Source organism: Mustela putorius, unplaced genomic scaffold (genome assembly GCF_011764305.1).
Source record: "Mustela putorius furo isolate JIRA1106 unplaced genomic scaffold, ASM1176430v1.1 tig00000487_pilon_pilon_pilon, whole genome shotgun sequence".
NCBI lineage: Eukaryota > Metazoa > Chordata > Mammalia > Carnivora > Mustelidae > Mustela > Mustela putorius.
In genome coordinates this window covers 2,488,044-2,505,522 of record NW_025421399.1, presented here as the reverse complement: position 1 = coordinate 2,505,522, position 17,479 = coordinate 2,488,044, and the positions used below count along the sequence as shown (strand labels likewise).

The window sequence follows — 17,479 nt, the reverse complement described above, 5'->3', positions numbered from 1 at the left end:
TCTTGCAGCCACTTTGGCCAGGGCTAGTGAGAGTATGGTGGTAGATGGAAGGTGGGGGTCCGCATGTGGCTCAGGAACCCCCGCCTCCCCCCACCCCCGCCCCTGCAGTGGGGCTTATAGGTAGAGCTGGTCTCACCTTCTGGCTGGCTTTCCAGCTCCCCCCAGCAGGGGGAGATGCTGTCTTCTCGTGTTTGGGAAGGAGGGAGAGGAGGAGGGGGCCAGATACCCGGAACTGCATTTTAGGCCTGCAGAGAGGCCTGGGGGCAAACTCCAGAGGCTCTTCCCGTCCAGTTTCCCTGGGGCTCTGGGGCTGCCTCTCCTTGTGGAAGGAGAGCTGCTCTGGGCCAGGGAGGCGGCCAGCTTCCACATAGCTCTCCTTTTTGAGGGGCCCTGCACCTGCTATTACCAGAGCTCAGAGTGGCATCGGGGCTGGGGCTGCCGGTGCCCGGCGTCTAGCACCAGCCTGCGGTCCACGTGCCTTTGGACACCACAGAGGGAAGATGAAACCATAGCTGGGCAGATGGGTTTTGACTTCGCTATGGATACGCTGACGGGAGCGCTAGGAAGAGCACGGGGCCCTGGGGCCGGCGGGGGGGGGGGGGAGAGGTGGGAGTGATGAGAATGGGTCGTCCCTGGGACCTGGCTGCCCTGGCCCGGAGCACCTCGCACGCACCCTCTCCTGCATCCCTGAGACTCGCTCGCCTATCCTCAGGCCACAGAACAGCGTCCTTTCCTGCCTCCCTCCAGTTCTCTCAGTGTGGGAGCTTTCCGGCTGGCAAGTGCCTGAGTATCCCCAACACGCCCAACCCGGAGCTCAGCCTGCGGGGAAACAGAAGAAAAATAGAAGATGGTCCATCCCTGCCCCCCTAGCAGACGAGTCAGTGAGAGAGCAGGTCCCGGGTGAGGGGCGGCAGGCGGGGAGAGAAGTGTACTTCTGGGCTCCCCCCTCCTCCCCAGGGAGTGGGAGCTGACTGACTTACCTCTGGGCTGGGCTGCACGCCAGCATTTGACCTGATTTGCCTCTTTTGCAGTCTTGGGAGTACAGGAGGAGGCCATTGATGGGGCTGCCTCTGCTTCCCTGAGGAGGCTGCTCCCCGGTGTCTGGCTTCTCCTCAGGCCGAAGGGGGCTCAAGGAGGGAGGCTTGCTTTCTTTTTCTGGAACTGGTCATTTCTGCTCTCCTCCGTGGGATTGAAGGACAGACAGAACCTGCCCCCTGTCGGGGCTCAGACTGGAGGAGCTGGCGTGGGCCCTGGGCCCTGGGAGCTGGGCCTGCTCTGATCTCTGCCCTGTGCTCTGTGCCATTGCCTAGGAAGGAGGGCAAGAACCAGGGCTGCTGTGGGAGCCAGTTCGGCCGGCGACAGGGCCCCAGGAGGCGGCAGCCAGGTTCCTTAGCCCCAGCGTGGGAGGGGAGACAAGCTTCATGACAACACCGGCCTGCCCAGCACCTCCCAGCACGCTCCACACTTTCTCTCCTTCCCTTTCCCAGGAAGGAGGGAGAGAAAGTGGCTGCCCCCTCTGGGTGACCAGAGAAACTGGGGCATGGCTGTGGGGTGGAGCCAGGAACCTCGGCGTCCTGCCTCCCAGCCTCGGGCTCAGGCTCTGCCTCGGAGCCCCCGGGGACGGCAGGCAGCCAGCCCCGAAGAGGAGAAAGTGGGTCAGTGCGGGCTTGGCCCGGGGGGTCTGGGAAGTGGACTCTTGGCGTCCGGTCTCCGCTTAGGTGCCCCCTGGTGCACCTGTGCTCCCTGCAGATTGGGATCTGCTCCGCCCTCCTCTTCCCGCTTCATCAGTCGAAAGTCCCATCGAAGGCTCAGATGGGATAGTCAGAGGCAGGGTCAGCCCTAAGGGGATGTGAAAGAGGCCAAAGTAGGTGTTCACGTTTTTCCGGGACTGGGTTTCAGACGATAGGGTTCAGCCAGCACCTGGTACGGAACCTGGCACCTGGCAGCTCCCGGGCAGTGCCAACGGGCTCCAGCATGATGGGCCTCCAAGGGCAGGAGAAAACTGGAGGGCAGGCAGGCCTGATGGCTCCGGGGCCCTGGGACAGCCGGCACGCTCTGCTCTACCCAGGGCGCTCCTGAGCCAGCCCTTGGATTTGTAATGGGCACGAAGAAGACTTGCTTTCTTCTTTTAGGTCAGGGCCTTCCCCCAACCTTTTGTACCCAGGAAATGGTAGCCTAGAAGAGCTCAAGAAGCCAGCTTTGGGCTCTTCCCCTCCTAACCTTTAGAGGGTTGGGAGGCCCGAAGCCAGCCTCTAGGAAGGGAATGAGGTCACTGTGGCCTGGAGAGGGTGGTGCTTGCTCCCAGTGGAGCCCACGCACCCTGTGCTTGGTGGGTGCTCTGGAAGATTTGTGGGATGACCCTTGGGAGAGCTGGATGGCTTGGGACGGAGAAGATGAATGAACCGCAGAGAGAGAGGCTATAAAGCAGGAAGGATTGAGGTTAGACATTAAGAGGACCTTGTATCACTTGAATCTCAGAGGAAAAGAAGACACTTGTCCCCACCCCAGGTCTTGTCTCTAATTCCCCTGGAGGATTCTGGGAAGTGCATGGAGGATTATCTGGCTGTCTGGCACTTTGCTTCCCACCTCGTGCTGTTACCGGAAGTCCTGACGGTGCTGGCACCTGCCCTGAGCCCCAGGCTCTGACCACCTCTGGGTGCCCAAACCCCTGGGTGCTCCTGTCTTCCCTTACCAAGGAGTTCTTTTTCCTTGGGTTTTTTGCTGCTCTGGGTTTGGGGGGCCCTGCTTTTGAGTCACTGTAACTGATGACTTCTCCTCCTCTAGAACAGGGCTCCCCTACCATACTCTCATGTGCCTGGGGCAGAGAGAGCCGGGACAGGGCTAGCCAGCCCTTCTGGTTGCTCCCAGCGTGGGTGGGTGGAGTCCTGAGCTGGGAGGGGCTGCTGCCTCTGGCTTTCTGGGGCTGTCTTGAGTCTGCTGCCCATCACCCCGCTGGGGGGGCCTTGGTCTTCCCTTCTCTTCCTCTTCAGAGAGTCTGGTCAGCCAGGATGAGGTTGGAGCGGGAGGTCGTGAATGAGGTCCCCAGGCCTACCCCTGGGGTTTCTCTCAACTCCAAACCCCCATGGGGAGCACTGCTCCATCACCATTTTTCTAGAGTCAACCATGGCAGAGAAGCTGAGGCTCTGGATCTTTGTTCAGGTCCTGTTTCCCATCCCCCACCTCAAAGTACATCTTATCATAGAATATCAGCTAGTCCAGGGCCTGGGAAAGTCCACTTCCGCCACCTCCCCTGTCCCCGTGCTCCCCTCACCTGCCCCTTTGCCATCCTCTCTGCCTGGCCGGAGAGCCGGCTGGGAAGATGGGCCACGGGCGCCATGGCTACTGTGTCCTTGGTTGGCCAGCTCCTCCAGGGCTCCCGACAGGAGGGTGAGGTCATCCAGTCCAGGGAGAGGACAGGTGTCCCTGGCTCCATGCCAGGAGTCGGGGGCAAGGAGGGGCCAGGAGGGGGCTCTAAAATAGCAACTGTGACATCAGGAAGGGGGGAGGGGGATCCAGACCCAGGAATAACCAGGCTATTAAAAGGCTCCAGTGAGGTCAGGGGGCCAAGTGGGATCTCTGTACCAGTGGGAGGCACAACCTGAGGAGGAGGGACGAGCCAGCAGTGGGCAGGGTAGGCGGGCATCACCGGTCCTTGTGGGGCCCTAGCCCGAGGTCCCGTCAGGGCCCCAGGAGCATGGGCTGCTGTGCTAGGCCTGGAGCTGGGAGGGAAGGGCTGGCTTTTATCAGCTTCCTAAGTTCTTAGAGGGGCCCCAGCCTCATGCCTGTGTCTCCTGGGGTGCTGGGGGTCATCGTACCTGTTCATGGAAACCCTGGGGCAGCTTCATGTGTTCCTTTGTGTAGGAGGCAGTGGGCTGTGGTGGTTAGCACTCAGACTGGAGCCTCAGACATCCCGGCCTTACCATTTAAGCAGCCGTATGACCTAGAGTGAGTGACTGCATCTCTCTGCCTCAGTTTCCCCACCTGCACCTATCTCCTGAGGTCATCGTGCAGAGTAAACGAGGTGATGTATGTGCTGTTGCTAGCGTCGCCCCTGGTATGTTGCCAGGGAGGAGCTGTGTGTGCTCCCACAATGGGCAGGTGCTCCCTGGTCCCCTTCCGTGGTGAGGGCCAAGGCCTATCCGGGAAGACCGCCTCTGCTCCCTGGATGGCAGCTGAGCAGCCCCTGGAGGTGACTCCCTTCCAGGGGTTAGGGGTAGGAGGGAGCTGCCATTCAGCTGCTGCCCAGGGGTCTCCCTTCTGACTGAGGGGGTGGGGAGGCACCCTCCAGCTCTTGAGGGAGGACAGAAATCAAATCAATTCCCATCTGGCTGGTATGGTAGGAGGGCTCCAGGGAAGATGTGAGGGTAGGGCAAGTGGCCCTGTCTGCCACCCTCTCCCAGACCCTTCTGGTTTCTTTACCTGCTCTGATGGCGAGAGGGAATGTGGAGATTGAATCTGGTGTTTGGGTCTCCGGCCCCTCGGATAGCACCCGAGCCGGTCCCAGACACATGGGTACTCTGGCCTGTGCCCTTCCCCGGCCCAGCCTCCGGCCACCCCGCTCTGTGGCCTTGGCCCCGAGTGCGGGCCCTCCCCTGGCCCCCATCCCCCTGCCTGGCGCTTCCTCCTGGGGTGGAACGCGCCTCCCCCCCCCTGGGGCCTCCGCCAGCCCGGGCTCCTGGGCTCCTGGCAGCCGGCCGGCGGCTCCCTGAGCATGCTCCACCTATTTATAGACAGGGCCCTCCCCCAACTGCTATTTCAGTCTCCTGCCAGCTGCCGGCGGCTCATTCGGGAAGGAGGAGCAGGGAGCCAGGCCCAGAGCTGTCACCCAGGGCTGGGAGGGAACACAGAGAGCCCGCCTGCCTGCTGAGCTCCCCTTCCTGTCCCCTGAGTGCTCAGCCATATAGCCCAGCTCCTGGGAGCTGGGCAAGGCCCGCGGTCTGATGCCCCTCTAGCGGAGAGCCGGGCCTGTAGCTCTGGGGCCTCCTGGCTCCTCCTGCTGCCTGGAGCGCCCAGGCCGGATGAGGCGCCTCCCCATTGCCCGGGTCCCAGCGGCAGTGGCCTGGGGGAGCCCCTGAGCAGCGAGGGCCCCGCCCGACCACCTTTCCCTTTGGCCGACTCACGCCTCCAGCAGCCCCCTCCCGCCTCCGGCGGCCCCTTCCCTGGCATGCTGCTGGTGCCCAAGGCTCAGGGGCTTGTGGAGATGCTGCAGACCATCTATGAGACGGAATCCTGTTTCTCAGCAGATGGGATGTCAGGCCGGGAACCAGCCTTGGAAATCCTGCCTCGGACCCCTCTACACGGCATCCCTGTGGCAGGTGAGTGCCTCGGTGTCCCCGCCTGCCCTCTGCCATCACACATCCTTGTCCCTGGGCCAAGCTTCTGGCTCTAAGCATCGCCCAGCTGGGGTCCTGCCTGGATCTCTGTGGAGGGCTTTGCTGAGAAGATGGGCGGTCGGGGGAGCTGGGCTTCCTGAGGTGGGCTCTGTGGCTCTCCCCGGCCCGACCCTGCCTTCCCCGCCGTACCCTCCAGCCACACTGTGCTGCATTCGAGAGTCTCTCTGGTTTCCGGCAGGGTCAGCTTAAGCTGCTGGGGGCCATGGATCGCTGGAGGATCCTGGCCTAGTTGGCACTGTGGTCGGAGGGGAGGAAGTGGGTCAGTGACCTGCCTCCCAGGGGCCTGCTTCCCAGGTCCGGGCAAAGGAATAAGCTAGCTGAGGATCCACAAGACTAAAGGCGACCCCAGCTCCTCTGGCTGGGTTCTTGGGGAGCATGTGGCTTCTGCAAGTCTCCCAGTCAGGAGTTCCCAGGGAATCAGATGTGATGCAGGGTTAGGTAGGGTTAGATAGAGGCTATGTGGTAGGGTTAGGTAGAGGCTGTGTGGTAGGGTTATGTAGAGGCTAGCAGCTGGCATGTCGGGGGTCCTGGCTCTCTTAGCTTCCTCATCTCTCTGTCCCTCAGGCCTTGGTTTCATCCCATCTCGTGATGGCAAAGGAGTGTTACCACAGTTCATTTGGGCTTGAGGACCCCCTGGTCCTGCCACCTTCTCAGCAGGGACATTTTTGGTTCTTGGCTGGGGGTGGGGTCCCCCAGAGCTGGGCCACTCCCTCCCTCCCTCCCAGGAACCTGTTGGCATCATCAGGCTGTTCTGGCACAGCCTTCCCACTGGGCCGGCACCGCGAGATGCTTCTTTTAGGGAGGGGCCTGCTGGACCCTTGCCCGCTTGGCCCCTCCTGGCAGTGGCTTGGCACTTAGGTGTGGGTGTCTGTGTGCCTGTGTACTGGGAGTCTTGGCCTCTGGATACGTGGGTGGGGGTCCCAAGCTTTGAATTGGGAGGTGGGAGCTGTGTGTCTCTGCAGGTGCCTGTGATTGGCTCTAAGCTGTCCAGGGATAATGTTGCAGCTTGACTAAGATGCGTCAGAGGACAGATGTTTTGGGAAATTTTGGAAAATCCTTGGAATAAGGCCTGCCCTCTGCCTGGGCAGTGATGACCACAGAGTCTCCTAGGGTAGGGGCCTAACCTTAGGAGCCAGCCCTGCAGTGTGCCCACACAGGCCCCTGGGATGGGGGCCTAACCTTGGGGGCCGGCCATGCGGGGGACCGACACCATCCCCTGGGAGGAAATGTAAACCCAGAGCTCTAGCCCTGGTCTGGTGGAGTCGGCAGCTCTCAGTTGTAAGCTCTAAGTGCCTGCGGACCCCTGCCTGGAAGCCTCAGAGAGCTGGTCCCCTGGAGGGCAGAGGACTTGACGGGCAGCTCTCCCCCATCATGCACATTTCGGTCCGCATCCTGCCCTTTTACCCTGCTGTCTCTTGCTTCCCAGCAGCGGCTGGCAGTTGGTCTGAAGTTGCCTCCTCAGCATGTTCTCTTATCTTCTTTCAAGTTAGACCCCAAAACCCTCACAGGCTGGAGCCCTGCTGCTCTTGTCCCTTCCCTAAGGCTGCCTGTCCCTGCATAGACCTCCTCTGGGCCAGCCCTCTCTCCAGATCCCTGTGTCCCCCTACCACACACACACACACACACACACACACGCTCACGCATGCATTGCCTAGCTTTCTGATCGGCGGTGTGGTCCATGCTGGCAGGAGGGAGGTGTGAGTCACCTCAGCGGCTCCGGGAGAGGGCTAAGAATGTTCCCCCTGCGCAGCTCTGATGCTGTGTTTGTGACGCGGCTGGGGACAGATATAGGCCTGGAGCTCGGCTGCCTTGTGTTTTTTTTTTTTTTTTTTTGGACTCTGGAATGTAAATAGATGTTTCAAATAGAAACGCTTTAACCTTTGGGTTAAAAAAAAATCCACCCCGGATAAACACGGCCATGAGGGCCCAGGCAGCCCGGTGTTCCCCCCACTCCCCCCGTCCCTGCCCGCCTCCTCTCCCTATCTCTTGATCAGTATCCAAACAGGAGGCCGAAGCCTATGGCTAAAAAAACAGGTGTCCAGGAACGCTTCTTGGGCAGTATGTGTCTCCCGGTCTCCCTGGCCGGAGAGGCTGGGGAACAGGGCTTTCCAGGGTGGCTGGCTGCTTCACCAGCAGGTCTTTGGAACTCTGTTTTTGGGCCATCCTTTGCTCCCGGAGCTGTCTGTTGCTGTCTGTGCATGGCCGTTGTGTAGCACAGAGCCTGGCGCATGGATAAATGAAGGTTGCTTTGAAGGGGCCGGTGTCCAGGGCTGAGGTCAGGACTCCTGGGTTCTACTCTGGGGCTTGGCCATCTGGGTGAGCAGACAGATATGCTGAGTTGCCCCAGTGGGTGAGCCAGAGCCTTGGCAGTGGGGAGCCCACGGGGGCTGCAGGGCGCTCTGTGCTGTGTCTGCTCAAAGAGGGGAACCAGGCATCGCTTTCTTCTAGCCCTATAGGGATCTTACTTGACGGATGGGATCTCTGCCGGACTTTTCTGCAACAGCCCACCACACAGAGGGCACCCCCATCATTCAGGCCTCGTTGCGGCTTGGGGAGCCTCGGGGCTCGAGCTCCTGTGTGGGATTCCCCAGGACACAGTGCTGGGGGAGCCCGTGTTTCCTGTGGGCCCTGAATGCCCCTGTGGCCCGGACTGGGCAGCGCTGATACGGGCATCGTGCAAGATTTTAGGAGCAGACGTGGAAGAGGAGTTTCCTTTCCCCAGTGAGGGAGGGTGTGAGTCCTGCTTGTGCCAGGAAAGGAGGCTGTGAATGCTGGGAAGTGCCATGGCGTTTGGGTTCGGTATTGGGTTTTCCCTTGGATACTCTTGCTCATGTTCTTGGGGCCATTCCAAGCTTGGCGGGGTGTGTGGGCGTGTAGGTGGAGGGGTGTGGGGAAAGTAGGAAGGGCGAGGCTCAGGTGGGAAGGGAACTAATTAAGTCCTAAGCCACGAGCATATCAGGCTTTCCTTACCTTGTCTCTTTTAGGAAGGTTTTATTAGCCATGTTGTACAACTGAGAAGGATCAGAGAGGTTAAGGAACTTGCCCAAGGTCAGAGGGTAAGTGACAGCTGGGATTCGGATTCAGGTCCACACAATTGTTCCTTTGTGTACGCTTTTGAGAGGTGGCCCTTCTTCTGGGGAGGGTGTACATCTTCATGCCGGAGCAGGTGGCTTTGCCCTTGAGGCGTGGGCTCAATTTCAGTCCTGACTGGCCCCTTGGGTTGGGTGTCCTTGTGTAGTATACAGTCTACACGACCTGTCTTAGTGCCTCCTGAATGTAAGCATCTCAGGAATAGAAACCAGTGTGGCTCTGTGTGTGTGTGTGGGGGGGGGGTGCTCCTGAGCTCTCAGAGAGGAGACTTTGTTTTCTGTGAACATTGGGGACTCCTTGGTCAACGCTGTCCCTCCTGCAGGTATTTCAAGGGAGAAGGGACCTTGGACGTGAAGTTGAACACTCCATCCTGATCAGACCAGCTCCCCTGCCCCCATCCACTCTTCTTGTGTTTGAGACCCTCAGCTGTCCCTTCCTTGCTGTACAGCTGCCAGACAGGAAATCAGATTAACTGTGTCCACACACACAGCTGTAACAGCTGTCAGGTTAGCAGCAGAAGTGCGTGCAGCCCGCCCGCCCGGGGACACCATGAGAAAGAAAGTTCTCAAACTTTCAGTTGCATCAGAATTACTGATTTTACATATACTGAATTTATATATTAAAGTGCAGACCTCCAAGCCTGGCCCCCCCATCCCCTGAAGGGTTCGGATTCTGTAGGGCAGCCCAGGAGCCAGCATTTTGGACATATGTCCAGTGACTCTGATGCGAATGGACTTAGACCGTGCTGGGGGTAAGGGCTGTGTGGACAGAAGTCGAGTGGACACGGTCATGGGGCCTCGCAGCCTGCCAGTGCATGTCACCAGCAGCCCTGGAAGGCCTGGACAGGCTCTGGGACTCCTTGGAGCAGAGGGAAGAAGGCTATCGCCCCATTGAGAGGCACACCCAGCCCCCAGCAGCCTGGCGGCCTGCAGAGGGAGAATGTCTTGAGACGCTGGGCAGCCCATGTCTCAACCCCAGCTGGGGGTGTGGATTATGGCAAGTGGCCAGGTGACCAGGTGGACAGGGTGCCCTGCTGGAGGCTGAGTTGCACTTGGGGAATGGAAGCAGATCCCCTGGCCTGGGGCCCCTGCTGTCCACCCCAAGTGTGGAGTGGACAGTCCCACCAACAGCTGCAGCCTTTGAATGGGTAGCGTGCCTTTTAGCTGCCTCTAACTGGGCACCCCAATGTTCCCTGGAAATGTCTGGGCTGGGAGAAATGAGTCCATTTCTCCTCCAGATAGCAGCCGAGGTCAGTGAGTGACTCTCTCTTCCTCAGCGAGACACTTCGCGCCTTCCAGCAGGCGTCCACATACCTGCTGGCTTGAGGTCCTTCAGACACATCGTCTGCCTCAAGGTTTCTGGGGGTTCAAACCACCCAGTCCCCTTCTCCCCTGCGCTCCTGGGCCCTGGTGTGCTGGGGGCCTAATGGATGCTCTCTCTAGATCCCTGCATCCTTAATGCAGAGTTTGGCTCCTCTCTTCATCTCTCATTAAATGCCGGAGCAGCCATCATGGTTTCTCCTGGTGGTTTTTCTGTTTGTTTGTTTGTTTTTGTTGTTGTTGTTTTTTATTGGGAAGCTATTAGAGAGAAGACCCTGTGGAAGCCCTAAATCTTACTCTGCCTCCTTTCCAGATGATGTGGACAAACCTCTTTCTTTCTTTCTTTCTTTCTTTCTTTTTTTTTTTTTTTTAAGATTTTATTTACTTATATGACTGAGAGAGTTCACAAGTAGGCAGAGAGGCAGGCAGAGAGAGAATCGGAAGCAGGCTCCCTGCTGAGCAGAGAGCCCGATGTGGGGCTCCATCCCAGGACCCTGGGATCATGACCTGAACCAAGGGCAGAGGCTTTAACCCACTGAGCCACCCAGGCGCCCCAGGGACAAACCCTTTCATTGTGGCCCCCTGGCCTCTGTTGGTTTGGGAAGCTGAGTTGCTCATCAGCAGGCCCTTCCCGCTCAGACGTTCTAAGAGCCTCTGAAGTCGATTGCACTTTGCTTCTGCCTTTCAGGAAGAGGGGCCCAGGAAGATGTGGGATGGTACTGGAGAGCGAGCTGGCACAGGGAGGCAGGAGACCAGAGAAGACTTTCTGACTGCTTGGGGTTGGGGCCCTGAGAGCAGGGAGCCACACTTGTGCGCATCTGTGCTAAGTAATGCTTATGAGGAACCCGAGGGAGGCCGAGGCCTGTGGGCTGTGCTACAGAGGACGGGGCAGCCCTTCTGGGATGTAGCGAGGCAGGACAGACAGCCTGGATATGCTGTGGTCAGCAGGAGGCTGTTCCCAGAGATCCCTGCTAGAGCGCAGGGATCTAGCTGCTGGCCACCCCAGGGTGTGTTGTGTGGGGCGCGCAGGCCGGGCTTTGATCAGGACCACAGAGCGACCTTGGAGTGGTCTGAAACCAGAGAGCTAAGGCCTCCCTCTGGCTTGGAGTAGTTCTAAGTATTTTTTTTTTTTTAAGATTTTATTTATTTTGGGGGGGCATACAAGTGGGAGGAGGGGCAGAGGGAGCGGGAAAGGGTCAAGCAAACTTACCGCTGAGCAGGGAGCCTGATGTGGGGGCTTGATCCCAGGAGCCGGAGTTCATGACCCTAGCTGAAGGCAGATGCCCAACCAACTGAGCCCCCCAGGTGCCCTGAGTTCTACATATTTTCTTTCCTAAACTTGAGAAACATTCTGAGAAGTGGTCCAGACTGCCAGAGGGGTCTGGGACACACACAGATAGCAGGAACCATTAGTAATTGCCCTGACCAGCTACCCCTGAGATCTTCCTGGGCCTGGGGCTAGGCTCCCCTGGGAGTCCTTTCCTGAGCCTAAGAGCTCTGGGAGGAAGGTGCTGGTCTTACTCCTGTTTCACAGATGCCTGCCTGGAGCACAGAGAGGGGCTCAGGGCCTTGCGCTAGGAAGTGGCGCAGCCTGACCTGTACCTGGGCGTTTTCTTACTCCAGGGCCGTGGCTCTTAACTATCACGTGGTGTGTGTGAGCTTGCGTTACGTGAGGAACTGCGAAAATTGCTAGGTGAGAGTCCTCCCCAGCTTGCGCATGGGGAAATACTGTCTGAATTGTGGTAGAACCTGTTGAGCCTAAATTGGGCTCCCTAGTCACGTAAGAGCCCAGAAATAGATCATGGGAAACCGTCCTTGGTGGGGAGGGGTCATCAGCGTCACGGGGAGGAGTGAGAGATGCTGTTCCCTGCCTCCTTCCAAGATCCCTCAAGGCCAAGGAAGGGACGAGTTCCTTTTCCCATTCTCCAGAGGGACAGAACGAGGGCGTTGGACATTGAAGGAAGCTGGGGACCGCCCAGCCTGTGGAGGGAGCTCCTCGAGGCTCAGGTGCCAGGGGAAGGCGCTGCCTTCCGGGTGGGCTGGCAGCGTGCTGCTCTCCAGAGGGCCTGGTTCCATAGGCGGGCTGGTGCAGAGGGCCTGAGTTGCCCTGTGGTGGAGTCAGGCTCTTAGATAAGTGTTCAGAGGGTGTGAGTCCCCACTGCATAGCCGGGATCTTCTGCACAGTGGCCCAAGAGGTTTGGTTTCTTCATCTGTGCACAGAGGGGCCCGAGGCAGGTGATTGCAAAGGCCTTTTTCATCCTCTCCCCTTTTCAGCAGGGTAGTTCCTTTGACCCAGGTCTTACCTGCAGAGGCCTCGTTTTTTTTTTTTTTTTTTTTTTGTCCTGTGTAGACTTTCCAAATAGCTCAGTGCACCCCTGGCTCTTACTCCGCGTACCCTGGGTCCCTTCCTTCTGCCCTAGCCCTTTGTGGTGGGCTCCAGGGAGCAGGGTCTTTAAAGAGCTAAGCGGTAAGCTGTTTTGGCCTGTGGGGCAGGTCTACACACTGGGCTTGCCCTTTCATCTCTGGCTTCTCCAGGGGTGGGTCAGAAGGCACCGGTTTCCCTGTTGCCAGGGTTTGGGTCACAGGGATTCTGGAACTGGTGATTTCTCCACTTGAGGGCTCAGAGCTGGGGCATGGCTTATAGGTATGTTCCGAGCAGGGGGAAGGCTTGGCTTTGCCCTCCAGCAGCCAGATTTGTTATTTATTTATTTATTCCTAAAGCTGTTGCTAAAACCTGCTGCTTACATCCCAGAGCTCCTGCCTGCTTGGGGGCTGCGTCCCTTTGTCTGGACACTCTTTTTAGTCTAAGGCTGTGCTGGTGCGCGTCCCAGAGGTTGTCCCGCCAGCACCTGCCTTGTCTCTACCTAGGAGCCAGCCTATCTATCCCTGGGCATGCTGCCTAAAGACTCTGCAGTGGGAGCCCGCCTTTGGCTGGTGGGGCTCCCGGAGAAGTGGGGGTGGGGCAAGCATCCTCACTAAGGTTTTGGCACCGCCCAGGTGGGCCCACAAGACTGGGCAGGGCAGCCCCTCTCGGGCAGAGCCTGGTTTGCGTGAGGCCACTCCAGAAATACACCGCCCTGCCCACTCATCTACCTTGGCTGGGGCTTCTCCGTGGAGGCAGCGTGAGTCAGTCTTGCAGAAGGCCGAAGGATAAGATGATAACGTTCTCCTAAGGCCGCTGCTCCCAAGAGGAAGGGTCAGAGTCCCGCAGGAGCAGAGTCTGGAGGAGGGTAGACCTGGACCCTTGTTGCATTTTCCCTCTCTAGGAGGTGACTGTGTTGGCCATCTGACTTCCTCTGTATTCTCTACAGCTCTCTGTCTGAGGGAGGCATGGGGGCCCCGGGGCCTTACCCTCTTACTGACCCCTCTCCTGGCCTTTCAGGGATCTCTTTGCTAGCTGGAATTCCTGGCCTTTCCTCTTAGGGAGCAGTGCCCCTCAGCCTGCTTCCTTCTGTCGTCGGAAGTCCTCCCACTGTCTTGGTCCACCAGGAGGCGGTCGAGAGCCTCCTCCTGTCTTCACACACCCATTTCACCTTCCAGGTGCTTGGTTCTAATGGTAACCATGGCCATATGCTCGGCTCACGCCCCGCTGGCAGAGGGCACAGATCCTCTAGGGCGTGCAAGGCCAGCCAGGCTGCAGGTTTTGTATCCAGCAGCCTTCATTCAAGAGGCTCTGTGCTTCCCCCGCACCTTTTCCTGGACTCCAGCCGCTCAGCCGTCATCCGTTAGAGCTGGGCTGAGCGGGTAGGCCTTGGGCTGCTGTGTTCTGTCCGGGCCACCACAGCACCTGTGGACTCATATTCCCTCATCGGCTGTGCTTCCTACTTGCATGGGAACGAGGCTGGTGTGGTAGAGCCCACGGCCTGTCCTGCTATCTGCAGAGCCATGGGGCTGTGGCTCCCACTACAGCTGGGGCCTACTCTCCCTGCCACCCCGGGGGGAGGGTCCCCGAGCCTGAGCCCGTGCCCTCTCCGTGGGGCTCCTGCAAGGGAAGCCAGCCCTGTTGGCGGCAGTTGCATCCCGAGCCGGGTTATCTGCTGGGAGCCAGGAGCGCTTGGACCCCTGCCCTTCCCTAGGCAGGCAGCAGGCTGGCAAGCGTCCAGCTCCTACAGCCCCAGGCCTGCTGGGAGCAGCAGGTTGAAGCCTGTCCTTCTCTTGGCTGAGCGGTCCGAGTGCCACGGGCCAAGCCATGCCGAGGAATAGATAACTCTCCAGCCAGCTTGGGGCTTTACTGAGCATTTCCAGGGCTGGGGAGACCAGAGGCTGTCTGCTGGGTCCTTGCTTTCACCCTGCTTTGCACACTGGATGGGGTCGGCCACCTCCAGGAAAGCCCCGTTGCAGGGCCTTTCCAAGGGCCCTTCCTCCTGGTGCTGGGGGAGGACGGGGGCTGGGAGGGAAAGGGAGTGAGTGAGTGTGTGTCTTTGTATGTAGCCCTGCCCTCCTGGCCACATCTGGCCACTCCTGCAGATGTGGCTCAGGCCTCGTGGCCACAGAGTCGTCAGTGTGGCTGGCGGGCAAACCACAGAGGAACGTGCCTAGCAGTGCTGGGCGGAGAACAGGCGGGCGGGGACCAAGCTATTCTGCTCAGGCTTTACCTTCCCCTAGCCTGTCCCAGAGGCCGTGTTCAGGCATGAGGGTCGTAGCAGGGCCCGAACTTTCAGCAGGCCTGGTCCCTGCCTGGGTGATAACTCATTCAGTGTCACTGGAGAGATCCAAACCCACAGACTGTGCAGGGTATGGAAGCCTCTCTTAGCTCAGCCCTCTGTCCCCTTCCAACTCCCTGTCCACTCCCAGTGAAGATAAGGGATGGGAGCCTGGGCAGAGAGGTCTGCTCACGAGGGCAGGAGGCACACTGGTAGCCGCCAGCATGTTGGGGTCCTTCCTTCTCCAGGCCCAGGCTGGAGTGGGCTGCCTTGCCACAGGAAGGTCTTCCCAGCTCCCTGTGGCCTCCCTGGGCTGGAGTGAGAAAAGTGAGGGCTTTCTTTGGAGAAAGAAATGGAAGAGAAACAAGGTGGGTTGGCCCTGCCTTTCTCAACTTCCTCCTTTCCAGGCAGTGGGTAGCCTGTCTTCCCCTTCCTGCCAGAGGCTCTGTGGAGTTCGGGCTGGGCTTAGGGCTCCCTGCTGGTGTGGTGTTTGCCCAGTTGCCCTGGCAACCGCAGGGCAGGGGTGGGGAGTGACATTGAGTGACCAGAGGACAGTGCGCGAGGATGAAGTCGAGACCCATGCTTCCATGAGCCCCTTGGAACATTTGCCCAGGGATCCATTGTCCACATGGGGGCCTGGACCTAAGGTCTTGGGACCTAGCTGGCCCCTCTACCCCTTTCCCTTCCCTGCTGGTTCTCCCTGAGACTGGAGTTCTGAGATCTCTGCCTGAGCTCCAGCCTCCGTCCCCCCACCCCACCCCACCCCATGCTGTTACCCTTCTTCCTGTCTGATTCCCTTTCCTTTCCTGTCTCCTCCTCCTACCTCCTCCCTGCACCGCCCGCCCATTCTCTCATCCCCCCTCCCCCCAGGCACAGCTGCTGTTTGGCTCACTCTATATATAGCGGCATTTTCAGGGTAATTACAATAAAACTGTTGAAAGGAGATAATCCAGCAAAGGAAGCAGAGTCTGACTCCCAGCCCCCTCCTGTCCCCGGTTTCGTGCAGCCCTGCACCCCCTTTCCCTGAGGCCTCCTGCTCCAACCCCCCACCCCCAGTCTCATAGCCTCTCCTTTGGGCCCCATCTGCCCCATCTGGGTGTGGGACAGAGAGAAGGGGGGAGGCAAGAGTAGGGGTGTCCAGAGGGTCCCCACAGGTCTCTCCTGGGTTTACTAAGAGCCCTGGCTCCCAGCCCCCTGAGTTCTAGAACCATCCTCGGCTTCAGTTTCTCTTCCAATATAGGCTTCTTGGCAGGGAATGTGTGATGTTGAAAGGTGGGGAGGAGGCCTGGGAAGGACAGTGGGTGCAAGCGTAGGGTTTGGATTCACATTCAGTTCGTCGGTCACCTGGCCGTGTGTCTTTGGTCATGTACTTCAACTTTCCTAAAGCTCAGTTTCCTCTTCCGTAAAGGAGTTCCTATAAAATGCCCACTGGCGTTAACCGTCAATGACAGTATCACAGGTTGAGGACTCAGTCTCCCAGAGACTGTGCTTCATGCTTAAGCATATTTTTTTTTCTTTTCTTTTTGTTTCAAAGATTGAATGGTTTATTTTAGAGAGAGAGTGAGCTTAAAGTGGGAGAGGGAGAGAGGGAGAAGCAGAATCCCCCCCCCCCCAAGTGCAGAGCCCATTGTGGGGCTCAATTTCAGGATCCTGAGATCCTGATTTGAGCCAAAACCAAGAGGTGGAGGCTTAACCGATGGAGCCACCCTGGTGTCCCGGCTTGTCATGTTTTCTTTTCTTTTCTTTTTTTATAAGATATTATTTATTTATTTGACAGACAGAGATCACAAGTAGGCAGAGAGGCAGGCAGAGAGGGGGGGGGGAAGCAGGCTCCCTGCTGAGCAGAGAGCCCGATGTAGGGCTCGATCCCAGGACCTTGAGATCATGAGCTGAGCTGACGGCAGAGGCTTAACCCACTGAGCCACCCAGGTGCCCCTTGTGCATGTTTTCTTATTGAAGTTCATGTCTTTGACTTCAGCTAAGACAGAACGTGGTTCTGCAGAGCAGAGGGGTTTTCCTGTCCCCCTCCCAGAACTTACCCTCCTGGATCTGGCAGTCCTGGCTGGTGGCTTTCTGGGGCCCCAACATGGCTGCCTAGGTGTCACGGTGTTGCCATTGGGCTCCCTGACGCCCATCTCTTGTCCCCACAGTGGAGGTGAAGCCGGTGCTGCCAGGAGCCATGCCCAGCTCCATGGGGGGTGGGGGAGGCAGCCCCAGCCCCGCGGAGCTGCGGGGGGCTCTGGCAGGCCCTGTTGACCCCGCACTGAGGGAGCAGCAGCTGCAGCAGGAGCTTCTGGCGCTCAAGCAGCAGCAGCAGCTGCAGAAGCAGCTCCTGTTCGCCGAGTTCCAGAAACAGCATGACCACCTGACACGGCAGCATGAGGTCCAGCTGCAGAAGCACCTCAAGGTGAGCGAGGGGGGCGCGGGGGGGCTGCCCAGACCTCCGACCCCTGCCCGGACCTGGCTCACCCTGGGTCCGTCCCGTCGTCCCTCTCCCCTCCCCCCCCACCGCACCCCTGCAGCAGCAGCAGGAGATGCTGGCGGCCAAGAGGCAACAGGAGCTGGAGCAGCAGCGGCAGCGGGAGCAACAGCGGCAGGAAGAGCTGGAGAAGCAGCGGCTGGAGCAGCAGCTGCTCATCCTGCGGAACAAGGAGAAGAGCAAAGAGAGTAAGGCCTGGGCCTCCCGCACCGTCCCCCAGCCCAGGGGTCTGGGCGCCGAGCACCCGGGTCAGCCGTGCCCTGTCCTGCAGGTGCCATCGCCAGCACTGAGGTGAAGCTGAGGCTCCAGGAATTCCTCCTGTCGAAGTCAAAGGAGCCCACGCCAGGCGGCCTCAACCATTCCCTCCCACAGCATCCTAAATGCTGGTAATGGCCCTTGGCAGGCGTGGGACACAGAGCTGCTCTGCTCAGGAGCTTGCCTGGCTGCAGGATGGCAGGGGGTCTCCTGGCCGGAACCCACAGTCGGGCCCTGCAGTCTTTCTTAGGGGATGAAACTCCCACCCCTGGCTTTTTTCCTTTCTTCCCTCCCCAGGAT

General features: G+C 59.1%; 1 protein-coding gene across 9 annotated transcripts in view; it reads left to right on the top strand.

The window, feature by feature from the left end:
- The window catches only part of HDAC5 (histone deacetylase 5), a 36,541-nt gene that overhangs the window by 7,667 nt on the left and 11,395 nt on the right, over positions 1 to 17,479 (top strand). For 2 of the 9 annotated variants that reach the window (XM_045080762.1, XM_045080760.1), the window contains exons 3-6: positions 5,244 to 5,315; positions 16,596 to 16,852; positions 16,968 to 17,112; positions 17,196 to 17,310. In XM_045080762.1, the coding sequence (XP_044936697.1) occupies positions 5,244 to 5,315; positions 16,596 to 16,852; positions 16,968 to 17,112; positions 17,196 to 17,310 (589 nt within the window). Of the gene's footprint in view, positions 1 to 3,861; positions 4,022 to 5,240; positions 5,316 to 8,377; positions 8,450 to 11,425; positions 11,496 to 16,595; positions 16,853 to 16,967; positions 17,113 to 17,195; positions 17,311 to 17,479 lie in introns of those variants that run through there. The other 7 variants (XM_045080759.1, XM_045080758.1, XM_045080763.1 and 4 more) reach the window with 6 other exon arrangements.